Genomic DNA, 27,120 nt, shown 5'->3' with positions numbered 1-27,120 from the left:
CTAGCAATGATCAACAACCAATTTGACAGAGGTTGAAGAATGTTGAAAAGAATAATGGGCAAATATTGCACGATCCAGGTGTGGAAAGCTCTTAGAGACTTACTCAGAAAGACTCACAGCTGTGTTCACTTCCAAAGGTGCTTCTACAAAGTATTGACTCAGGGGTGTGAATATATATTTCTGTATTTAATTTTTCAATACATTTGCAAACACTTCTAAAATAATTTTTTCACTTTGTCATTATGGGATATTGTGTGTAGATGGGTGAGAACCCATTGAATCAATTTTGAATTCAGGCTGTAACACAACAAAATGTGCGATAAGTCAAGGGGTATGAATACTTTCTGAAGGCACTCTAAACTTTTCTCATTGTATGGGCGTTGTGCTGCACATTAGGCTATATATTAGTATACTGCTAAATGTATTTAGGTTGTCTGCCAGTTCCTATTAATAGGAAAGTAGCTTTTGAGGTCAATTATTTCCAACCTGCCTCTTTCCTCCGATGTAGCAGATTTGTGCTTGTTGCTCAGGTTGACAGGAAATTTACTATGATGGTTTGGTAATGAAAAAACAAGCTCACTTAGCAATTCTTTGTGTAACTATTCCATAACATTGTCCAAGATGTAGTTCCATAGAATATGTACTGTTGGGAACCTGTGAGTCATTGCAGCTGAATAATATTCAAACTTCTTCCATGTTTGATATGTAGTATCTTCCGAAGAGTTTGTCTGGACCAGGTTTTATGGTGAACATTTGACATTGTCACAGATGATGGTATAGTGATCACTGGCTTTCCATCTATACCTGGTATTGAAATGTGTACAACTGGGCAAGAGTGTCTAGTTTGAGAAACAGACGCCTCACAAGTCCTCAACTGGCAGCTTCATTAAATAGCAACCGCAAAACACCAGTCTCAACGTCAACAGTGATGAGGCTACTCCGGGATGCTGACCTTCTAGGTAGAGTTGCAAAGAAAAAGCCATATCTCAGACTGGCCAATAAAAAGAAAAGATTACGTTGAGCAAAAGAACACAGACAATGGACAGAGGAACTCTGCCTAGAAGTCCATCATCCCGGAGTCGCCTCTTCACTGTTGACCTTGAGACTGGTGTTTTGCGGATACTATTTAATGAAGCTGCCAGTTGAGGACTTTGGAGGCACTTGTTTCTCAAACTAGACACTCTAATGTACTTGTCCTCTTGCTCAGTTGCGCACCGGGGCCTCCCACTCCTCTTTCTATTCTGGTTAGAGACAGTTTGCTCTGTTCTGTGAAGAGAGTAGTACACAGAGTTGTATGAGATCTTCAGTTTCTTGGCAATTTCTCTCATGGAATAGCCTTCATTTCTCAGAACAAGAATAGACTGACAAGTTTCAGAAGAAAGTTCTTTGTTTCTGGCCATTTTGAGCCTTGTAATTGAACCCACAAATGCTGATGCTACAGATACTCAATTAATCTTAAGAAGGCCAGTTGTATTACTTCTTTAATCAGGACAACAGTTTTCAGCTGTGCTAACATAATTGCAAAAGGGTTTTCTAATGATCAATTAGCCTTTTAAAATGATCAACTTGGATTAGCTAACTTAACATGCCAGTGGAGTGATGGTTGCTGTTAATGGGCCTCTGTACGTTTATGTAGATATTCCATTAAAAATCAGCCGGTTCCAGCTACAATAGTAATTTACAGTATTAACAATGTCTACACTTTATTTCTGATCAAGTTGATGTTATTTTAATGGACCAAAAATGTGCTTTTCTTGCAAAAACAAGGACATTTCTAAGTGACTCCAAACTTTTGAACAGTTAGTGTATATATTTTTTTTTATGCACTCTATGTCCTTACTTACCCCCAATGTGTCAACAGCTGTATTTTCCATTACATTTAGGCATCATGCAGTCATCAAAAGGCATACAGTATAATTAATAAAATAATTAATCAACCGTTGCCTAATGCCTGAAATCATATGCATGTGTTGTCTCGTGAGTGGATTTCATTTACATTGCTTTCAGAGTTTTTTTTATTTAAATTTTTACTTCAAGCCTTCTAAAAACTGTGAAAGAACATGAATAGTGAAACTTTTGTAATACTGTAATCATGTATTGATGTTGAATGCTTGTAATATTTGGCTCAAAATATCTTATTTTACTTATTTGTTTAATTACTTTCCCCTCAGATCAAAGATTCTCGTATTCAGGGGAGAACATTCCATTCACAAGCAATTGGATGAGAGTCTTATTTGCCCTTGGCAACGGAAGATGATGTTACTATGGAAACAACTTGTGCTGCTATCAATCATTGGTTGCCTTGCAGGTAAGATGTTTCACTACACATTTTATTCAGGAAGAGGTATTTACTATTATAATACTACAAGCTCCAATATGATTTTTCATTCGAATGATGATTTATGTTTACATTAACATTGTGCAAGTAACAATGTTACTAGGCCTAATTGCTCTCTTTGTTACAAACGAGAAACTGCTCAGCAAACCAAAATTGGTTCTGTGAAAGTTCCCAGAACATTTGTTAGGTCGTGGCAAAAGTTCTCATAACACAAAAACTGTCCAGTTGTGGTGATGATTGTAGAATGTTTGTATAAAATCAAATTAAATTGCATTTGTCGCACGCTGAATACAACAGGTGTAGACCTTACCGTGAAATGCTTGCTCACAAGCCCTTAACCAACAATGCAGTTCAAGAAATAGAGTTAAGAAAGTATTTGCGAAATAAACTAAAGTAAAAAATAGTAACACAAGAAAATAACAAGAAAAAGGCTATATACAGGGGGTACTGGTACCGAGTCAATGTGCGGGGGTACAGGTTAGTCGAGGTAATATGTACATGTAGGTAGGTGTAAAGTGACTATGCATAGATAATAAACAGTGAGTAGCAGCAGAGGTCAATGTAAATAGTCCGGGTGTCCATTTGATTAATTGTTCAGCAGTCTTAGGTTTGGGGGTAGAAGCGGCTAAGGAGCCTTTTGGACCTATAAAACATTTGCCTGGTGTTGCAAGAACATTACTAAAACACATTTCATCTGTTCTTTAAAGTTTCCCAGAATGTTTCATTAGGTTGTGGGTAAAGTCTGGTGAGAACAATGTAGGGACATCACAAAAGATGTTCCCAAAACACAAAAACTGTCCAGTTGCGTGGATGATTGTACAATGTTTTGTTAGTGTACAAAAACATTCAACTGATGTTACAAGAATGTTCCCAGAACACGGATTATCTGTTCTTTTAAAGGTTCCCAGAATGTCTAATTAGGTTGTGGGAACAGTCTGGTGGGAAAATTGTGAGAACATCACATAATATATGTTCCCAAAACACAAAAACTGTCCAGTTGCATGCCAGCCAGTATTGCAATGGAACTTTTAGAACCAACGACTGGGTCACGTCCATAGATGTAGAACAAAAAGACAGAACGACTAGGTCGCTTCTCTGGCAACCGAACAGAAAGAACGAGTGACCAGCCAGCTTGTGTTGCAACCCTAGATTTGTGTCGGGACTATATCTTGTGGAAGGATGAAATAGTATGAATAAATATGTTAGTAACCCATTGTATAAAAGTGATAATATTTTAGGGTGCAAAACATTCACCTGATATTACAAAAACGTTCCCAGAACACATTTCGTATGTTCTTTAACTGTTCACAGAATGTTTCATTAGGTTGTGGTAACATTGTGGGGCGATAACAACAGATTTGTTCCCAAAACACAAAAACTATCTGGTTGTGCTGACATTCAGATAATGCTTGTATCAGGGTGCAGAAAACATTCTTTTAATGTTGCAAGAATGTTGACAGAACAGCCTTCCTGAGTTCTTTAAAGGTTCCCAGAACATGTAATTAAGTTGTGGGGAAAGTGTGGGTACATTACAAGAGAGAGGTTTCCAAAACACAAAATATGCTCAGTTGTGATGACACAATGATGATACAATGTTTAAGTTAGGTTGTACAGAAAATTTTTGTAAGAATTCAATAAAACCATTTTTATGACGTTCATAACATGTTTGTTTTAGGTTTAGCTTCATATTCCAGGGCCTCCCGAATGGCACAGCGGTCTAAGGCACTGCTGCGCAGTGCTAGCTACGTCACTCCAGATCCTGGTTTGATCCCAGACTGTGTCGCAGCCAGCTACGACTGGGAGACCCTTGAGGCTGCGCACAATTGGCCCAGTGTCTTCCGGGTTAAGGGAGGGTTTGGCCAGCCGGGTTGTCCATGTCCCTTCGCGCTCTAGCGTCTCCTGTGGCAGGCTGTGCGCAATGCACACTGACACAGTTGCCAGGTGTACGTTGTTTCCTCCTACACATTGGTGCGGTTGGCTTCCGGGTTAAGCAAGCCTTATGTCAAGAAGCACTGCAGCTTGGCGGGGTCGTATTTCGGAGGACACATGGCTTTCGACCTTCACGTCGTCCGAGTCCGTACGGGAGATGCAGCTATCGGACGAGACTGTAACTACCAATTGGATATCATGAAATTGGGGAGGGGACGTAATATTCCATTGATATTCACGCAATATACAAAGAATATTACAAGTACACTTAGAAAATGTTACGTTTAAGTTTTACCTAATATTACCACAACATTCTCAGTATGCAAATTAAAGCATAAAAAAGCAGATTGGAATACATCCCCATTATGTTTCACTACAGATTTAATGGTAATTTGCATTTGAAGACTGTATTGTAGAGACACTTGGCATTTTAATTTCATTCATAGTACATTTGAACAGCATTTAATCATCGAAACACAACCATATTTTTTACACTTCATATGTTGACAATATATAGCCATGGCAGTATGGTCACACAGGAGTTCCATGCTTCCTTTTCTGCTATGTTAGATATAACTAACCCAGTGGAATACTGGTAACTTGGTTATTAACCATCATACTCTTTATATGCTGCGTACCCCTAGGCCCATATATAGACTATGAGTACTGATCTAGGTTCATTTTTGCTTTTCAGATCATGAAAAATAAGACAGGGTGCGTTTTAAAAAAGTTGAACAGTCCATTTTTACACAATGTTTTTATTTATTTTATTTTTTTTTACAGTTAGTCTACAGTTAGTCTAAATTCTACATGTCTTTCTAGATTCATAAATCTGGATGAAATAAAGACATCCTCTCTTTTAGTAGAGTATACCTGAGCCTTAATTACACATTTTCTTTTGTCCCCACAACGATCTCACAAAACTGCTCCCACAAACTAATGAAGCATTCTGGGAACCTTTAAAGAACAGATAAAATGTGTTTTAGGAACGTTCTTGCAACATCAGACAAATCTTTTATATACAGGTATGTTATGAGAACATTTGCTGTGAGCTAACGAATGTTCCGAGAACTTTCACAGAACCATTTTTGGTTTGCTGGGAAAACATTACTGGTACATTGTGTTATTACATTACCTGGAAACCTAATGGGGTAATGTTCTGTGGTTGTTGTTACAGATGTTCTGCACAATAGTTTAATGAATGTTAGGAGAACATTCCAAGGATATTTAATTTAAAATATATATATACATTTATTCAAATATTTGGTCTGAAAAACATTCTCTTAATGTTGTCATCCTAGTGTTAGATACAACCCTAACTATAACTTAATGAGAATCTTAGCTAATGTTCTAGGAATGTTCCCAGTTTGCTGGGTGGTATACCTTTTAGGCAACAGTACTGCAATACCTCTCAAAATAGCACAGTATTCGACAGTCGACAGTATTACACTGATGTGTGTGCGCTATGTTGTCTCTTTTGTCTCATATGGAAATGCAGGAAATCTAATGCTTACAGTGTTCCCTACATCATTTTGAAGTGCTTTGGATATTCTCTAGATTCTGCTTGACGTTATGAACTGAAATGAACCATACTGTGCACTGACTACACAATTCTACAGAATGTGTATTGCATTACATTGCATTAGCCTAGATCTAATCTTCTCTTTTGCTGTTGATAAGAAACTGATAGAGACACCCACACAGTATTTGCAAGCAACCGTATTATATTTCATAGTGACAAGGTTAAATTGATTAAAATGCAGTTTTTCATATACGGTAGGCTACTGTTGCCCTTCAGCCATCCCTTGAGCAGCCTACTGCATTTGCACCTCCAGGGACATCTGCGATTCCATTCCTATTCCTGTGTATGACATGTCAGAGATCATTATCAGGATCCTTGGGATGGAACTGCGCCTGCATTTTAGAACAAACCTCTTGCTACACTGGCTCGTTATGCCCTTGTGGTCACCTGGGATTGGGACAGAAATCCATTCTCTCTTTCTCTCTCTCTCTCTCTCTCTCTCTCTCTTTCTCTCTCTCTCTCTCTCTTTTTTTTCTCTCTCTCTCTCTCTCGTAAGACAACCACAGCAAAGCAGACTTTGAATTTACATATAATGCAATTTACAATAGGTGTATGCTTTCAGGGTCTCAGCAAGTATTCCAAACAGTTTTGAACAGTCCATGGAGATTGATTTTATGTGTTAGTGCTATCTTACTGTTGAGGAATTTGTTTTCATTATTTCTGACACACTGTAAAGTTGGAATGTTTTTACCTTTTATTTTCACTATGAACTTGATTTCAGAAATCATGTCAAATTATTGCCTGACAGATTGTGGTGAGATGTATGTACATCGATGTGCATACAGTATGTACAAAGACATAAAGCCATAGTTTGAATCTACGTTTAAGGACTTTGAATCATAGTTTGTGGAATCCACAGCCTACTGGATTGGAAGATGGCAGATCACAGGTTAACACTTAATTAATGACCTTTCTTTATTTAAAAATCTAAAACCATGTTTGAACAATACCCTAATAAAATATCATGATTTAAGAGGTTTGAAATTTGTTTCAAAGTTTGACAACTTTGTATAATACTATACATTAATATTAGTGGATCGTTGCCGCAATGTTTTAAGAGCTACATCCATTATTGTTAAAGTATGTTTTTAGAACATTATTGGAACGTCATGTCATAACATTACAATATAACTTTATAAGCGTCTCACAGAAATGTTTGTTTGTTGCTATACACTATATATACAAAAGTATGTGGACACCCCTTCAAATTAGTGGATTTAGCTTTTCCAGCCACACCTGTTGCTGACTGGTGCATAAAATCAAGCACACAGCCATGCAATCTCCAAAGACAAACATTGGCAGTAGAATGGCCTTAAAGTCTTCAGTCACTTTCAACGTGGCACCATCATAGGATACTACCTTTCCAACAAGTTAGTTAATGAAATTTCTGCCCTGCTAGAGCTTCCACGGTCGACTGTAAGTGCTGTTATTATGAAGTGGAAACATGTAGGAGCAACAACAGCTCAGCCGCGAAGTGGTAGACCACACAAGCTCACAGAACAGGCCCACCGAGTACTGTAGCACGTAAAAATCATCTGTCGGTTGCAACACTCACTACCGAGTTCCAAACTCCCTCTGGAAGCAGCGTCAGCACATCAACTGTTTGTCGGGAGCTTCATGAAATGGGTTTCCATGGCCGAGCAGCCGCACAAAAGCTTAAGATCACCATGTGCAATGTCGGCTGGAGCGGTGTAAAGCTCGCCACAGTTGGAAAAGCATTCTCTGGAGTGATGAAACACGCTTCACCATCTGGCAGTCGAACCAACAAATTTGGGTTTGGCGGATGCCAGGAGAACGCTACCTGCTTGATTGCAAAGTGCCACTGTAAAGTTTGGTGGAGGAGGAATAATGGTCTGGGGCTGTTTTGCATGGGTCGAGCTAGGCCCCTTAGGAAAATCTTAACGCTACAGCAATGACATTCTAGACGATTCTGTGCTTCCAACTTTGTGGCAACAGTTTGGGGAAGGCTCTTTCCTGTTTCAGCATGACAATGCCCCCGTGGACAAAGCGAGGTCCATACAGAAATGGTTTGTTGAGATTGTTGGGGAAGAACTTGACTGAGAGCCAAGCCTAATCGTTCATCATCAGTACCCGACAACATTAATTATCTTGTGGCAGCATGTCACCGCAGCAATGATCCAAAATCTAGTGGAAAGCCTTTTCAGAAGAGTGGCCAGAAGAGTGGAGGCTGTTATAGCAGCAAAGGGGGGACCAACTCATGCCCATGATTTTGGAATAAGATGTTCGACGAGCAGGTGTTCACATACGTTGGTCATGTAGTGTAGGTATTAGTGCATTGATATCAACATTAGCTGAATTTGATTTATTTGTAGTATTTTCTACATTGTAGAATAATAGTGAAGACATCAAAACTATGAAACAACACATGAAATCATGTAGTAACCAAATAACTGTTAAACAAATCAAAATCTATTTTATATTTGAGATTCTTCAAATAGCCCCCCTTTGCCTTGATGACAGCTTTAAACACTCTTGGCATTCTCTCAACCAGCTTCACCTGGAATTCTTTTCCAACAGTCTTGAAGGAGTTCCCACATATGCTGAACACTTGTTGGCTGATTTTCCTGTACTCTGCGGTCTGACTCATCCTAAACCATCTCAATTTGGTTGAGGTCATGGGATTGTGGAGGCCGGGTCATCTGATGCAGCACTCCATCACTCTCCTTCTTGGTATATCAGGTCATTGTCCTGTTGAAAAACAAATGATAGTCCCACTAAGCCCAAACCAGATGGGATGGCGTATCACTGCAGAATGCTATGGTTGTCATGCTGGTTTAGTGTGCCTTGAATTCCAAATAAATCACAGACAGTGTCACCAGCAAAGCACCCCCACACCATAACACCTCCTCCTCCATGCTTTATGGTGGGAAATACACATGCGGAGATCATCCGTTCACCCACACCGCATCTCACAAAGACACGGAGGTTGGAACCAAATATTTCCAATTTGGACTCCAGACCAAAATACACATTTCCATCAGTCTAATGTCCATTGCTCGTGTTTCTTGGCCCTAGCAAGTCTCTTCTTATTATTGGTGTACTTTACTAGTGGTTTCTTTGCAACAATTTGACCATGAAGGATTGCTTTACACAGTCTCCTCTGAACAGTTGATGTTGAGATGTGTCTGTTACTTGAACTATGTGAAGCACTTATTTTGGGCTGCAATTTCTGAGGCTGGTAACGCTAATGAACTTATCCCCTGCAGCATTCCTGTGGGGGTCCTCATGAGAGCCAGTTTCATCATAGTGTTTGATGGTTTTTGCGACTGCACTTGAAGAAACGTAAAATGGTATTACATTTTTCCAGATTGACTGACCTTCATGTCTTAAAGTATTGATGGACTGTCGTTTCTCTTTGCTTATTTGAGCTGTTCTTGACATAATATGGACGTGGTCTTTTACCAAAAAGGGCTATCTTCTGTATACCTCCCCTACCATGTCACAACACAACTGATTGACTCAAATGCATTGAGAAGGAAATAAATTCCACAAATTCACTTTTAACAAGGCACACCTGCTAATTGAAATGCATTCCAGGTGACTACCTCATGAAGCTAGTTGAGAGAATGCTAAGAGTGTGCAAAGCTGTCATCAAAGCAAATGTTGACACTTTTTTGGTTACTACATGATTCCATATCTGTTATTTCATAGTTTTGTTATCTTCACTATTATTCTACAATGTGGAAAATAGTACAAATAAAGAAGAACTTTAATGAATAGGTGTTCTAAAACTTTTGACCGGTAGTGCACATGAGAGTTATGCAGAAATGTTCCCTGTTCCCTGTTGTTTTGAATGTTTTGGATGATGTCTCCATGTACATTAAAAGAACGTTCCTGTACTGTTTTCTCAGAACCAATTTAATTGAATCCAGACATAATTGCTGAAATATGTTGAGGGAATATTTTTGGAACGTCATTATGTCATAACGTCACACTGGAAAATTTATTAGACCATTGTAGGAATATTCCCTGCTTGTTTTTCGTGAGTGTTTTGAATATAACATACATATCCATCAACATTAGCAGAACGTTCCTGTAATGTTTCCTCCTAGCCACTTCAATTGACTTGTCGCTAAGTCCCACCCATAAGTTTTGGCAACCAATCGCAATGCTCCAATGGATAGCAATTGTCGTCGAGTCCGACACCTCTGACAAGCTCATGTTTAAATCGTCTGTTTAAATGGATGAATAATTGAACAATGCACCAGGTGTAATTATTAATGTGATTCCTGAGATGCATAATTTTTTTTGATTCCGAAATTATATAATTTTGTTACATTGTTTGCCAGCTCAGCTGGTTAGCTATCTCTCAGTCTCTGACCACCAAATGTAGCTAGCTAGCCACTTATTATAGTTTGTTTTCTCAAAATTGTATGTTAGCTAGCTAAGTTAGGAATGTTATTAATTCAACTCCCATCTGCTGTCGACATCAGGATACGGTTTTTGTGCAATAGTTCCAAAAGTGGTTATAGCTTTGACTGCATGCTAACAATTAATTCAGACATACAATGGCTAGCTACACTACAAACATGATTTAACCAGGTTCCCATGAAGCAATTGTAATGACAGTCCACCACAACATACCCAAGAGTTTCCTGATTTAGCAAAGGGTGATTGATCTGTGTTCAATTTCATTTTTTATTAGAAACAGTTTCATTGGTCTCAAAAGAAGAAGAAAAAACACAGTTTGAGGTTATTGTGAGGGGATTCCGCCAATGGTTGAATGGGGAATTGGTCTTCCTGGAAAAATGTTGGCCAGGTTTGCAACAGCAACCAAGGGTTGCTGGGCATAGCAAAGGGTCAATTGATTTTGTTACGGCAGTATGTTCTAAGAACATTACTGGAACATTGGGTTATTACCTTAACCTTAAGAGAATGTTCTGTGGTAGTTTTTACAGATTTTGTGAACAACATTTTTGTGAATGTTAGCAGAGCATTCCAATGATATTTTTGTTTGGAAAATTTTGTTTTTTTGGTGATCAAAAATGTTGTCTCAAACCCTAACAAGAACTTAATAGGTATATGTTAGCTAATGTCCTGTGAATGTTCCTGGTTTGCTGGATTCCCACAGGTGCAATCATGTGACTAACGTTTCAACCGCACCAAGATTTTTGCAGTGCTCAGATTTGTGCCAACATTGAATAGTTAGGCCAACATTTAAGTTTTTCATGGATTAGCTATTATAATTATTTGGGTTAGTAGCACACTATTTAATCAAATAATGGTTTCCTTATGTCTATTCCAAATCAAATATTTGAATGGCCCTGTCTCAGTTGTACCGTGTATAACCATGTTGCAATCATAGACATGATTTTTAAAAATGCTAAATTGTCACTAGTTTTTGTCAGGATTCACAAGTTTTCACTGTCTACCTGTTTGTTCAGACTAATTTATTAATTCCATGTTCGATGACTGAAATGTCACACATTGACAAATGTCAATTGTTAAAGGCCTGAGTATTACAGCCTGTGTTGCTTTTGTTCTCCAGCTCATGCACAAGATGTCCTGTTCCAAGGGCCAAGATGGAGGACAGAGCCCAGTGACCTCATTCTCCCCATCAACTTCCCTGACCAGGAAGCTACCATTAGATGTGAGGCAGAGGGGAACCCCACCCCACAGTACAGGTAAAGAAGTCCACCAATCTACACTATAATTCCACAATTCAGTGTGGAACTGCCATTAGCTACCATTTAACATGGATGTTTAACCAAATATTCAGTCGCTCTCTCTCAAGGCAATCAAACAGGATATTGAGAGCATTGATTGATATTGATTTGGTGAAGAGCGATACACATTGGGCTTACCATAGTAGCAGTAGAGATACTGTAGCATCCAAGAAACAAGATTCACCTTTCACTGCAGTTGGCTAAATCAAGGTTACATATAGTGTTTCTTGGTAGTCTTAAACAAATCTACTTTGAAACAAAAGTACACACCTGATGTCAGATATGGAGTTAAAATGTATTCCATTTTGAGTTTGCATCCCAATATTACACTTTATATATATCACAGAATGCTGAAATATAACAACCCGTTTGACATAGAAACACCAGATTTTCTGCATTAAAAAAAGTATAATATGTTTATTAATGATTCAATTAAGACATATTAATAACATTCCACTCATGAGGACACTGGGTCATTTGACTGCAGGAAAGGGGTACGCAGACATTTAACCAGACAGAGAAACTGATCCATATGGTATGCTCATTCCAAAAAAAAACTAAAAGCTGTAAACTAATTCAAGCTTTGAGCTATGATTTAGATTTAGATGGGAAGTCAGACAACCATTAGCTTATAAATACTTCGGAGATATGAGTCTAGTTATCTTTATTACAGATTTTATTTAGGTTGCTCTAGGATTGAAGCTAATGTTTTATAATGTGCTGCACTGCTTAGGAAATCATTAGGAATGTAGGGAGATTTCAGTTACTAATTCTACTCTAGATTCTCTGATATCCCCCCGGTTATTCCCCCCGGTGGTAAGTCTGCCTGAAAATGGCAGCCCGCGTTGGTTTGGTGGTAGATTGTGTTTCGTAGCTTGGTCAGCATCATGTAAATGCACAGCAGGCTGTCGAGAGAGGTAATAACCTTGTGAGTGACATTCCGTTAAATGCTTACATTTCCTCTAATGCGTATGTGCTGAAAACATGGGTCTTAGAGCAGCAGCAGGGGGTATCATTATACTTGTTGTGCAAGCTGAGCGATCCAAGGATGAGCTGAACCATTACAACTTGCACTAACTATGAAAAAGAAGCAGAGTGGACGTGTTCTCACCATCAAACTGAACATTTTTTATTTTTTTTTACTTAAGTGCACAGGGAAAGCATAGATCGTGGGTTATGATTATGTGTGATAAAATGTGGTCTAGTCATCTGTGCCACAAATTGGAATAACCCTCGAATGCTGTAAGTAGAAGCCTCTTTAGATTTTTAAAGTGCTGCGCAAAAGTTTCCTACATTAGTAAAGTAACAGTGATATGTTTTCTCTTGATTAATATTGGATGTATTGGAACGGATAACACATTAGTCAGCATAAGCAATTCCAAATATTATGATTGTTTTCATGCAGGCTAATAACACTCCAGTTAAGTGTGTCTAATGAGCTATTTCACACGATTAATGTTATTTGTAAAGTCCAATCCAAGACTAATTAAAGACAATCCAAGCTTTCGTTGTGAAATGGATAGAACCAAGTCGATCAAATTGAAAAGTTGGACTTCAAGCACCCATTTTACGTAAGATAAGTGTATTAAAACCACATGAATACAGAGCACATATCTGAGTAGAATTGAAGTGAATCACTTTATTGAAACAAACTCCCATGGCAGGGGATTGACGTTTATGGGAATACTTTTAAAGACACTGCATCGTTTAGTCCTTGGACTCACTGCAAGTAAAGGGATCATTTGTGGATTTATTTGGGTTGCACTAGAGTGTATGTTTGACACTGACTGTTCTTGACTTGTGTCCCCTCCGGCAAGGAGAGGACTTTTGTCTTGATGATTAAAAGTGAAACAGAAATGTTTAGCAATACATTTCCCAAACGCAAAAAAAACTCAGGACCTCAAATGCCCTCAATGAGCTGCCCGAGCTGTCCCTCAGAGCCGCAAAGGGACAAGCTTTGATCTCCCACAGGGAGGCATCAACGAACATCAGTCAGTTTCTAGTGAAATTATACTGGAATCACAAGATTTGTGAGTTTTTTTCAAGAGCTTCACTTTTTCCAATTCATGTCAAAGTAACCATCTCCTATCACTGAAACAATGCTCTTTGGTACTGTCTTTTTTCTTTATCTTTCATAACCAGTCCCACACAACTCCACACTTGACATCACTCCACACCACAGCGCATGTTAAAGATATTAGTACTTGATCTGTTACAGTAGGGTTAGTTTTTCTCAATATGGTTGTCACATTTGATTTTCTTCCTTGACAGTGACCCATAATGAACACTACATTGGGCAGTGTGTTCTGAACTTACTGTAATGCACTGTAGAACCAAGGACATAGTGACCAATGGACATCAATCATTTATTTGTGATGTTCCCTGCCCTCTAATGTGAAATCTGGGAGATGTTGTCACGTCTCTTAATTTATGTAATAGCGCTCCGAGGACACGTTAGGCAATTTGAGTTTCTCATTTAGTCTGGAAGCTATCACAGCATGGAGCCTGAGGAGAGAACTTTGCATTTCCTGTCCTGACAAAGTCTCAGACTACTGAAATATTAATTCTTCCATTTCAAATACAACCATGTTCAATGATGATATTCAGTAATATCTGATGAGCCTGTTAGTCTTATTCTCTGCCAACCTTCCGGGTTGAGACCAAGGGTCCTCTTTCTCCTGGTCAGCAATGTGTTTTTTTAAGGGCCAATATTAGCTGTGTGTGTGTTTGTCCTCAGGGGAAAACAGGTGAGGTGCGTGGCTGGAGACAGCGCTGAGTGCGGCACCATTCCCTGCCTGTATTTGATGAAGAGGCCTCATGCAACATTGATGTGAACCTCAAGGTCGGCCAGAGTTCATCCAGACCATGCCATGAGCAGCCCATGGCCTGGAGGCTGTAACAGACTAGGACAGCCAGAGAAAATAAGGGAGCCATTAGTCTTTGTTGTTGTTTAGGAACCCTACTGTCTGGTGTGTTAAATTCCCTCCATTCACTCTATAAGGCTCCACTAATGCCATGGCCCCAGAGAAATTGTGCTTTTTCGAAGTGCTGTTTTTCCATTTTTGTGAAGCACTTCAGTTGGAGTCCTCATCTGTGGATGAGTTAAGACCTGAGGGGGCAATGAAAAGGAGATGAGACCACTACTGTTTAGAATGCAGAAAGATTTCCATGGTGTTGGAGTGCTCATTCAGTTCCTCATTAGTCCTGTGCTGGCAACAGGTTTGAGGGCACAGACTCCTATACAGGTCAGAGCATGCAGTTTGCAACAATCATATACTCTCACAATACAATATAATTGGCGCCAGCTGTCTTATTTCATGTTTTTGACACCATATTTGGGGTTTTGCTCACAACCTCACAGCTGGTAAGAAGCATTTTATTGACTGTTAGAGAGAAGGATACACATCACTGCATATGACGATGATGGTGATGATGATGGTGATGACTCAAATAGAATATGACTAGGCTCCCATGGATAATTATAGTTTGCATAGTTGATAGTAAAGGATTGTTATGTCCGCATGGGCCTTAATTGGTGGCGTGATCATTTATTATGAGGACAATGTGGAATATCAGTTATATTGGTTCAGGTTTAATAACTCCACATCTGCTTATGGGTGAATTTACACCAACAGCAGCATTGTGGTTTGCCCTCGTTGTTTACTCCTACTCTCATGGAATGGGTGCTATGTATGTGACTGGTATTTGATGCTCTATCACCTTGCCTTCATCCCCAGCGGCGATTCATACCAGGCCTTTTCTGGTGGCTACTTAGTGTTGGCAGGTGAGGGGTGTCTCTGACAGCTTGTCCCACTGTTCAAATGGAGCCGAGGCTTGCTGTTCGAGGTGTTGCGGCTGCTTCTGCTGCTTCTGCTAGATGGGATGGCTGGCTGTGTCGTGCGTAGACACGCTCACACCCAGCAGAGGCAGAGCCCAGCCATCTGCTCCAGGGGTGTGTGATCTGCTCAGCCTGCCTACCGTCCTCTCCCATTAAGTTCAGATATGCTGGGGTGGCTGCGAATACAACCAGCAACCCAACCCCCTCTCTCTCCCGCTCTCCTTTATTATTTTACACGTCAGATCCTTCGGCTAGGCTGTATACGCAGTGTCACCTCTGCTAGAAAAACAATCCGGAGGGAAACACTGGTTTACATACGATAACACGATGGATAATATCAGCCATTTGGAACATGCATAAACAAGATGCTCTTTTAAAGGGAATTGAGATTGAATATGGCATCAAATTGCCTTGTTTGAAATGTTTGTATTTGTGCGCCCAGGAAACATAGGTTTCATCACATAACTTCAAACATTTAAACAATTATTTTGGTATCTGGAATGGTGACAAAATAAGTTTGATTAAGTGAAAGCCGCACTGAGATAGATGAATAATGCAGGCGACAACATGAAAGACAGCTATATCTTTTGTAGTCTGTCAGACGGGAGTCTGGGGAAAGTCATGGCTGGTTTTAAGGCTGTGTGGAGCACCACTTTCCCTGCTCGTTAGTATTCTGAAAATAAAAAAAAATATTGATTCCCCCCCATCATTGAATTGTCATTTCACGGTCCCAGATTGCATTGCTCAAGCTAGCTGGCTCCAAGTCTTATCCGAATCATGCCTAATTTCTTGCATTCTTAAGTGGAAAATAATCTATACTTATCATGCCTCTCAGCTTTGTTAACTTTGGAAAAACAAAAAATCATTTCCCCATTTTGTAAATTGTTTATTGCAACAAATCATTAGAGTAGTAAATAGTCCAAAACATTTGTATGTTGTGCATTCTTTGACCTCATGCTATCTGGGCATTTAACTTAGCTGCTGATGGATGTTTTTAAAGAAGTTGGAAATAGGAATTATTATGCTCAACCCATAACTTCACATGCAACGTATTTTAGATCAGTATTATAAGATAGATGCGATTTTTTTTTACATAATACAATTATGTACAATATTAACAAATAGACTACACAGTGTTTCAAAGGCAACTAGCTAACCCAATACACAATGAAAAGTTTCACGCTCAAAATACCAACAATTGCAGCGTGATTATATCCCATATCTTCATTTGAATCAATTGTCTTTATCAAATCGATCCATGTGATAAATGTTTGTGAGTGTGCATCTCTAGAGGCCCGGCTGCTGATTGTGTTTACGTCTTTCCAGATGGTCGCTTAACGGAACACTCATTGATCTGGGGAGTGACTACCGGCGTCACATGTCTGGGGGCAACCTGATCGTTAACCGTCTGGACAGGGACCAAGACACAGGGATATACCAGTGCACTGCCTTCAACACATGGGGGACCATCCTCAGCCGCAGAGCCACTCTGAAATTTGCATGTAAGTGACCTGGGCTATCCCTAGCACGTTATAGGGGAGGGGTGTGTGTTTGTGTGTGTTTGTGTGCATGCATGCATGTGTAACCCTCTCACCAGGCTCCAATTTGACTCTCACGATATTACCTTACATAGAATATCTCAACAGCATGGGATGTTAGGTGAGAAGGACATCTCCAATAAGAGTCCCTATTGTAAAGTATCTAGGGTGATGACAATTTGGGTAATAACTTCAGATGAAATTATTATAGGTTTCTGTTATTGTATCAGGATAGGCTATCCCATGCATTCAATTACATTGAAACAGTAAATGACTCCACCAAGGCAACACACATAAGGTTCAAAATGTGTATTATTACATTTTCAAAGCACCACATCAAAATAATGAACCCCAATGAGTCGTGCACAACCCATGTCCAAATTATTTCAAGCTTGCTTAACCCGTTGGTGCGCGTTGGAGCTCAAAAAACATGACGACACACATAAAGGCCCAAAGCAACCCACAGTGGTTACTCACTACTCGTAGATATTCCCTCAGTGAAGTATGGCAGTTCCTTTCAGGTTTCCTCACAGGATCCACAGCAAGCACAGCTATCAATGCAGACAGTACTCTTTAGCAGTAACCGATATCCCATGGGAACATGAACTTGTTAAGCTTTCCCAAGCAATTCTCTCTCGGTTTCACACGATGCTAGGCTAACCTCAAGGCTGTCAAATACCTCCACGATGAGACCGTAGCTTCAGTCTTTACTAAGTCTTTCTGAAACAAAATTATAACAACTCTCTTCTAAAATAAAATTGTTTTTTTCCCTTCAAACTCGGTAGGTATGGGTTTTGTTCTATTTTTATCGTATTCTTTAATTATTCTTCTTCACCAACGGCCATAATGTAATGTTCATCCTTTTCTCAACGTCTCTCTCCCTCTCTTTTTTCCCAGGCCTCCCGTTAACCAGGTCCATTCTCCCGTTGGCCACAGCTTATCAAGTGACCTTGTTGGTCAAAACTTAAACTTAAAAGTAAACCAACCTATTCACTTATACATTAAATAAATATTTCTTCAAAAGAAATGCAATTAACAACATTACAATTCGGGAGCAATTCAATCACCTTTTAAATATAATACCAATTAATTATAACAAATAAACTCAATACTTGGTTTTAACAAGAATAAACTCAATACTTGGTTTTAATAAGAGTATTACACTTGCAATTGTACGTTTGTGTGTGTGTGTGTGTGTGTGTGTGTGTGTGTGTGTGTGTGTGTGTGTGTGTGTGTGTGTGTGTGTGTGTGTGTGTGTGTGTGTGTGTGTGTGTGTGTGTGTGTGTGTGTGCACTTGTGTTGTGTGTCTGTGGCCTCTGTGTCTTTAGCATTCCGATTTCTTGCTCGGTATGCTTCAAATAGATTTTTTTAAAGGGAAATGGTAATCGAATGAAATGTCAGATGCAACAACCACAGTGGGTGAGGCAGCTTCTGACTGCCTCTGAACTCCATTGATTCTCATTAGTCTCTGTGTTTCCAGCTTTGACAGCGTCTGTGCAACCTCGGTACTGACTGATACTTTGCCAATCTATGCAAGCCTCTGTGATCTGGACTTGAAAGGAAACCTACTCAAATAAAGCTTACACTTTGCAAACCAGACACAATCATTTTTTTTACTGTGGAATTGTTTGCCGTTGCAGATAGATCAGACTTGGTTGAACAGCTAGTCTGGTATTCTAGAGAGGGAGATCTGAATATCACAGGAGGTTGGTGGCACCTTAATTGGGGAGGACCTTAATTGGGGAGGACGGGCTTGTAGTAATCACCCCGCTATCATCCAGAAGGCGAGGTCAGTACAGGTGCATCAAAGCTGGGACCGAGAGACTGAAAAACAGCTTCTATCTCAAGGACATTAGACTGTTAAACAGCCACCACTAACATTGAGTGGCTGCTGCCAACACACTGACTCAACTCCAGCCACTTTAATAATGGGAATTGATGGGAATTGATGTAAAATATATCACTAGCCACTTTAAACAATGCTACTTAATATAATGTTTACATACCCTACATCATTTATCTCATATGTATACGTATATACTGTACTCTATATCATCTACCATCTACTGCATCTTTATGTAATACATGTATCACTAGCCACTTTAAACTATTCCACTTTGTTTACATACACTACATTTCTCATATGTATATACTGTACTTGATACCATCTACTGCATCTTGCCTATGCCGCTCTGTACCATCACTCATTCATATATCTTTATGTACATATTCTTTATCCCTTTACACTTGTGTATATAAGGTAGTAGTTTTGGAATTGTTAGTTAGATTACTCGTTGGTTATTACTGCATTGTCGGAACAAGAAGCACAAGCATTTCGCTACACTCGCATTAACATCTGCTAACCATGTGTATGTGACAAATACATTTGATTTGATTTGATTTGATGGCTGGAGCGGAATAGGTAGAATGGTATCAAATGCATCAAATACACGGTTTGATGCCATTCCATAATCTCCATTCCAGCCATTATTATGAGCCGTCCTCCCCTCAACAGCCTCCACTGGTGAATATGAAGCTTTGGTGTGGCTCTCTACCACATAGAGAGCAGACCAATAGATGGTGTAGAGAGACACCTCTCACTGATCATTGATCACGTCCCAGGAATAGAGAGCATTTCCTTCCTCTTAAGAGATGGACTGCCATTACCCTTATGGGCTGGATAATGAATCTCACTTGTGGGGCCTGGGTGAGGAGGGAACTGCTTGACATTTATTGTCTATTTGAATGCTCAGGGGAGGTCTTGGAGATAGATGGGGATTGCTGCATACACGGCTAGATTTTCTTCATAATCAAGACTCTTCCATAGACAGGGATGGCTTACCGCACTCATTTCCTGTCTACACAATTCAACTGTCATTTCAATTATATATTTCTTTGCGATGTGTTATGGCCATCAACTTCATCCAAATTTACATTGAATTTCTGAACAACTGTAATGCAACTGTTATACAAATGTACAAACACTGGTATAATACACACCAGGGAGAGAGAATGAAATGCACTTAAAATGACATTCCCTCTGTACTTGTGACTTGAGTTGCTATTCCTTTGTGGTAAAAATAGAATGAAGAGCTTGCATGGTGTTAGATAGGATATCTTTATATGTTTTTCCTGGCTTCCCTCCTGACACATTCTTATTGCCTCTCAGAGTTGGAGTCTGTGTAGAGGAGACATATTACACAGAAAGCCGTCGTTCTGCTATAGACAAGGCAGAGCCAGCTTATAGAGTGCTGCAGTCCCTACTGACAGCAGTCCCTACTGTCTCTCCTTACAAGGGAACATTTCTGTGTGAGGGAGAGAGGAGTAAGAGAACTGATTCCTACCTCTTAGGAGGTAAGGAATATTATCATAATGATCAGCTGCTGTTTTGGTTATGCTTTCCAACCAGCCTGCACCACCTTTCCCTCGTCTAGATAGCCTAGCCTAACTCCTCCAGCGCTTTAGATTCGACACCATGTCTGCGAGTTGAAGTTCTCTGTGGCTCTATTAGAAGATGGCGACTCACTGTGTGGCCTGGACAGAATCCTGCTATGCCTTGGCTGTGTTGGATTTCACCACGGTCATCAGAGACTGGCTCATTAATCTTCCATTCACTCTCCCACCCCCCTCTGTAATCCTCCTCTTTTCCCAATTCCTTTTATCTGTCCCATTGACTTTATTTTGTTTGTGTTCGGGGCCTGACTGTAGGGCTGCCCAACCCGAGGGTGCAGAGTCAGTAGGGACAGGGGTACAGTAGTTCACCCATCACTCACTAAACTAGAGTAACATTTCATCAGCCCAGGTACAAGCTCAGTCAGGCAGCTTTTCCTCTTTCATTTGCAGGGATGAATTGCTCCCAGAGTATCGACAGGGAAGCTAGTGCTTTTAAGGGCGAGATTACACTGCATTTAATAATGATGTTGGTTATTGCTCTTGGCACTGATTCCTGTTATTCGTCATGTGCTCCGTGTTTGTGCAGTCCCTCCAACTTCCTCCCCTCTTTTTATCCCTTTGCAATTTAATCTCCTGCTGCTATCACAACGACTGTGTGTTGTGAGGTATCCATCACATACCATAAGTCCATCAGTAATATTTAATGTTACAGTTGCCTTTCTAAGTATTGGATAGCATTGGGGGTGTTCTAAAGCAATCCATTACTGTAGCTGTAAATGGTTTTCCTACAGTACATGGATTTTAGCGCTTTAAAGAAACCAAGATAACTGATACAAACTGGGAAACACATTAGCTGATACGGATTGACTTATCAGCTGCATTTAGACATAGAGTAATATTAAGGTTTGTGCTTTATATTTATCCGTTCTGTCTTCTGTAATAACACTAAAGCTTACCCTTGATTTTTGTGTTGATAAGACCTAGATAACTTCAAGACCCAAACGACACGGAGTGCTGTCAGTGTCCGAGAGGGCCAAGGAGTGGTTTTGTTATGTGGACCACCCATGCATTCTGGAGGTAGGTTTTTATTCCATATTAGAGATATTGATGAAAACCTGAAGATGCCTCTCCTCTGTATCCAATTAAAATCTTTGATGCGGTATATGAGTGAATATACAGGCGCTATTTGGTGTGCTCACATTCCTAACCTAATCAGTTTTTTCATAAAACATTATTTGTTAGAGCTCTTGCAAGCAGCCTCAGATGAACTTAATTCACACAGATGTTTGCAGACTAAAGATATGCTTAGCTGGCCTTCTTTTTCATTCTGAACTTTCTTACAATTAGTGCCAAATCTGGTGGCAATTGAAAAAATATTCCTCAAATTGGAGTCTTAACCTGATAATTAGGCAATACGGTCTGAGTAAAGTGCTTTTAATAAAACCTGTATTAGATGATCAATAGTAACTTATCCTAACTTAAATGGAATGCAGAATTCAAAGGGATTTTGTAAACTAATTTACTCTACACCCTATAGAGGGAAAACAAACAGAATCACTTTCTGGAATATCTTATTTACCTTCCATACTATTTTCAACTTGTACAGAGGAAGTGACTCGGCACATGCGAGACGGCTATTTGAAGTGTGTGTGATCGCGACACTACTCAATTCCAGTTAGCTTAGTATTGAATAACGGACTTTGCCTACATACAGGCTGACCCTGTTGCAGGACCACTCACTTTTAACATGACATTGTAGAGTGGTTGGTTCTTCTCTAATGTATTGGCCTAAAGTGTGCCTACAGTAGGTGTGTGTATACAGTCTTGTACAGCTGGAGGAGGCGATAATGGCCTGGGGTAGCCAGTGTGAAACACAATGCGACAGCCTCTCACTCAGAAATGAGCTTTTGCCAGGCATGCTGTTGTCACCACAACAGTATTTTTTGTTTGTTTCCCTATTTGAGCAAGTGAATAAGACCAAGTAGGTGTGGCACTGTGCTCATTGCACTGTGAAGCATGAATATGCCACACACAAACATGGAACTTCGTTGGACCCATCACTATCCACTGACTGTAAGACATCTCTGCAGGTTTTTACTCTGCCTCAGCGGCTTCAACTGCTGGAATAGAGGCTCTCTCAAATGACACATTATATCTCACGTTACATCGACATGGCCACAAAATAAATATTGTTGCTAGCTAAAGTGACTGCATTAGGGCTCTGAGCCATCATAAATATGTGTTCATTCTCCAGGGCTCAATTATGTTTATTTTTGTGTCATAGCTGTTGCATGTTTGTAGTGTTGTGCTTGTTACATAAATAGCCATTGTGTTCAATAAGAAAAGAGGTTGTTGCACTATATTTTCATTTTCCTCTTGATTTGTATTTTCTTGACGAATGCTATCACTGTTCATTACGGCCACATAGCTCAGAGTCAGGGATCTCCGGTCTTGCTTTGCTTCGTCAGAATGAATTGGTTTCGGCTTCAGTGAACCGACTGCAAAGATGTGATCCCAGGAGCCAAGGTTTGCGAGGCGTTCTCCTCCCAGGGGGACAGGAGATGAGCGACAGTACGCTGCATACACACCTTTGTAGTTCCGTACGCGCTCTCGCCTCCACGCCACGGTAGATAGGCTTTCGCTACGGTACCTTGCTCCTATGAATCTGTGCACTGGCTCTTTTCAAGATGACCCAGTATTGCTGTGTGGCAGCGCTCTGTGTTCTTTAGCTAGGCCTGTTGGCTGAGGAGAAGTGTGACATGCATGAGTCAAGCCTGGAAAAAAAGTCCTGTCCCCAGTTACTCAGGGTAGAGGACAGGGCATGTGTCATGAGAGTGCCAGTGAGGCGCTGTAATCCGTTTTGTTTCGCTCTCTTTCCTTTGGACACTCTTTTTTTTGTGCACCAATAGCTGTTCTAATATATTTGCCCTGGTATCTTCTTGGAAGGAAACTGAAATAAGGAAAAGGAAATTGTGTGGAATGCCAACATGATCTGCTTACAATGTGCTTTTCTTTTTGTTTTCTAATACAGTATTTCATCAATGGGCAATACCAACACTGTGAGCTATTTAGCATACATGCTAAATTATATTTTCAAAAGGGAATTTTTCAATGTAGACTCCTATGCCTACAAACACATTACTGTGTTGTAATATATTAATACTACTGTACTGTATTTAACACTGTCATATTCCTCTCCCTCCTAGAGCTGACATTTGCATGGATCTTCAATGAGTACCCATACTTTGTTCAGCAAGACAGTCGTCGATTCATCTCCCAGGAGACAGGAAGTCTGTACATTGCTAAAGTGGAGCCTTCCGATGTGGGAAACTATACCTGTGTGGTCAACAACAGCATCACTAAGGGGAAAGTCCTCAGCTCTCCTACACCACTGGTCCTGAGGAATGATGGTAAGATCCCATCCTTTAAACAGACACACTGATCAGACAGCACAACCACAAAAAACTGCCCAGATTAAGCCCCAATTTATAAAACATTGGCAGTCTATGCAGTCTACAATAGACCATTCTATCCAGATATTCTGTAATGCTGATTATAAGTGGTCAAAGAGCAAGAGTAATCTTACCCCCTCAAAAGGTAAAGTCAAAGGGTGAAGCTGTTGCCCTCCGAGCAGCTTGAATATAAAATTCAGTCTGAAAAGGAGATTAATCCCTGCCTTCACCCAGGTGTGTCCTTCTTTGAACCTTTTGCAAACCTTTTCCGTTTCTCTCCATCTTACCAACCTCTCAGTGTTCGCTTCTGTTCCACACACAAATACCTCTGTGTTTCTGGGCCCATGTTATTGTTGTTTTCCAGGGCGTAAAGCGAGTGTGCCATTAATCATTGATGCCAAAATTTGGTTTGTATATTGTCTCCCTTTCATAGGAGCAATGGGTGAATATGAACCCAAAATAGAAGTTCATTTCCCTGACACTGTTCCAGCTGCGAAGGGATCCACGGTGAAACTGGAATGTTTCGCTCTGGGAAAGTAAGTTGGAGTGAATGTGCAAGTTTGTGCATATGTCAGACATATCATTGTAATCAAATCAAATCAAAGTGTATTTGTCACTTACGCCGAATACATACAATGTAGACCTGACAGTGAAGTGCTTACTTACAGGCTCTAACCAATAGTGCAAAAAAGGTATTAGGTGAACAATAGGTAAGTAAAGAAATAAAAACAACAGTAAAAAGACAGGCTATATACAGTAGCGAGGCTATAAAAGTAGCGAGGCTAAATGGTTAAAGTGACTATGCATATATGATGAACAGAGAGTAGCAGTAGCGTAAAAGAGGGGTTGGCGGGTGGGACACAATGCAGATAGCCCGGTTAGCCAATGTGCGGGAGCACTGGTTGGTTGGCCCAATTGAGGTAGTATGTACATGAATGCATAGTTAAAGTGACTATGCATATATGATAAACAGAGAGTAGCAGCAGCGTAAAAAGAGGGGTTGGGGGGCACAAAATGCAAATAGTCTAGGTAGCCATTTGATTACCTGTTCAGGAGTCTTATGGCTTAGGGGTAAAAACTGTTTATAAGCATTTTTGTCCTAGACTTGGCACTCCGGTACCACTTGCAATGCGGTAGTAGAGAGAATTATGTGGTTGCTGTTTTTAGGATGCTGGAATATTAGTGATATCACCTATAGTCTTGAAGTCAAGTATCACAAACCACAACGTTATCCTGCAACCAACTCACATTACACAGTGACGTCAACAGAGCGCAACTCATGCTGAGAGCGGAACAGTAGAGAATTTAGTTTGTTGTTTTTGAAAGTTTGAACGTTTTTGTTTACCTGTTTAGTTTGGATCCCGCGACGCAGTTAGCCTCAGTTGCTGGGACTGCTACTATCTGTCCCTGGATACTGCTAAACCCTAAAGGCTGAAAAGCTGCTGATTGGTGAAGTAGCGAGCCTAGCTTTCAAACTAGCCAGGTTTCCTTGAATGTTTGAACACAGCCCGAGATGCAGTTAGCCCTTGTGGCTAGGGCTGCATATAGTCCTGTGCTTGTGGCTGTTTAAATCCCTGCTGTTTTTTGCTGTTTCCATCGGCCCTGTGAGCTGTGCAGGCTGGAATTGCGTGGAGTACCTGTGTTAGCCTACGTTTCTACCGTCTGAAAAACCTGTTACGAGCCCAGGTGACCTACCCAGGACAATAATGGTCCATTTCCTAAGGTTCAATGACAAGATGGCTGTTCAGGAGAGAGCCAAGAACTCGAGAGACACCAACATCTTCCTAAACAAGGACTTCTCTGAAGCTGTTCGCCAGAGGAAAGAACTTATCCCAGCTATGGAAGCTGCCAGAGAGCGTGGGGGCATTGCTTACATTAGCTACCATAAGCTCATTGTCCACCCTCCCAAAAGCCTGGGAGGAGTTAGAGAGCCAAGCTTCTGGATCAGTAGCTTCAGCCCGACATCACATATGCACAGGCACACATACACCAACTGACACTCACAAGCGCCTGATTGATTGACTGTTAGCTAAACAAGGTTTTATATATACTGAAAATATAAACTCAACATGTAAAGTGTTGGTTTCATGAGCTGAAATTAAAGATCCCAGAAATGTTCCATATGCACAAAATGTGTATTTCTCTCAAATGCACAAGTTAGTTTACATCCCTGTTAGTGAGCATTTACTCTTTGCCAAGGTAATCCATCCACCTGACATGTGTGGCGTATCAAGAAGCTGATTAAACAGCATGCTCATTACACAGGTGCACCTTGTGCTGAGGACAATTAAAGGCCTCTCTAAAACGTGCAGTTTTGTTACGTCACAATAACACAGACATCTCAAGTTTTGAGGGAGCGTGCTATTGGCATGCTGCCTGCAGGAATGTCCACATGAGCTGTTGCCAGAGAATTGAATGTTAATTTCTCTACCATTAGCCGCCTCCAACGTTGTTTTAGAGAATTTGGCAGTATGTCCAACCGGCCTCACAACCGCAGACCATGTGGCACTGTGTGGGCGAGAGGTTTGCTGATGGCAATTTGAATGCACAGAGATACCATGAGGAGATCCTGATACCCACTGTCGTGCCATTAATCCGCCACCATTACTTCAAGTTTCAGCAAGATAATACATAGCCCCATGTCGCAAGGATCTGTACACAATTCCTGGAAGCTGAAAATGTCCCTGTTGTTGGCCTGCATACTCACCAGACATGTCACCAATTGAGCATGTTTGGGATGCTCTGAATCAACATGTACAACATCATGTTCCATTTCCTGCCAATAACCAGCAACTGTCGCGCTTCATGAGGCAAATGGTGGTCACCCCAGATACTGAAAGGTAAGAAATCCATATCCTCATTTAAACCAGGGTACTTAGTAGCCTATAGTTTGTCAATCCAAAATTTTCCCTTTGGTTTAGCTGTTTAAGATGGTCTCCTTATCTAATTGAGGTCGGAACATGTTCAATACCCATAGCTTGTAAGGAGGCAGGGTTGCCATAGCGTAAGGACTTGCCATGCCATGGGGTAGACTTCATTGCCTACCCATATGGCGTACTTGTGTTCCGCTAAGCGGTCTTGAAGGTGTCTCGTTGTCCATCCAATGTAGAGCACCTTGCACTATTGGACATTCCAATCTGTAGGTGACATGAGTGGTTTTGCAGTTAATGAAATGCTTGACTTGATACTCCAAGATGTGTCAACAAAATCTTTTTTCTGTGCAATATTTCTGCAATGGTTGCACTGTTTGCATTTAAAAGAACCCATAGGTTTGTGGTCTAGCCAAGTTTGTTGAGAGTCAACAGGAAGATGGATGTGGACTCATTTGTCATTTAGGGTAGGACAGTAGCGTATCACTTTGGA

The 27,120-nt window shown here is 40.4% G+C and overlaps 1 protein-coding gene across 1 annotated transcript in view; it reads left to right on the top strand.

Moving 5' to 3' along the window:
- Positions 1-27,120, top strand: part of cntn3b (contactin 3b) — a 70,111-nt gene that overhangs the window by 16,764 nt on the left and 26,227 nt on the right. The window contains exons 2-7 of the mRNA XM_064968900.1: positions 2,172-2,308; positions 11,359-11,494; positions 16,701-16,876; positions 21,284-21,382; positions 23,512-23,715; positions 24,191-24,293. Coding sequence (XP_064824972.1) covers positions 2,254-2,308; positions 11,359-11,494; positions 16,701-16,876; positions 21,284-21,382; positions 23,512-23,715; positions 24,191-24,293 — 773 coding nt within the window. The 5' untranslated portion in view covers positions 2,172-2,253. The remainder of the gene's footprint in view (positions 1-2,171; positions 2,309-11,358; positions 11,495-16,700; positions 16,877-21,283; positions 21,383-23,511; positions 23,716-24,190; positions 24,294-27,120) is intronic.

Source organism: Oncorhynchus masou, chromosome 6 (genome assembly GCF_036934945.1).
Source record: "Oncorhynchus masou masou isolate Uvic2021 chromosome 6, UVic_Omas_1.1, whole genome shotgun sequence".
Classification (NCBI taxonomy): domain Eukaryota; kingdom Metazoa; phylum Chordata; class Actinopteri; order Salmoniformes; family Salmonidae; genus Oncorhynchus; species Oncorhynchus masou.
The sequence above is the reverse complement of the archived record's forward strand: the minus strand, read 5'-3'. Positions and strand labels throughout refer to the sequence as shown.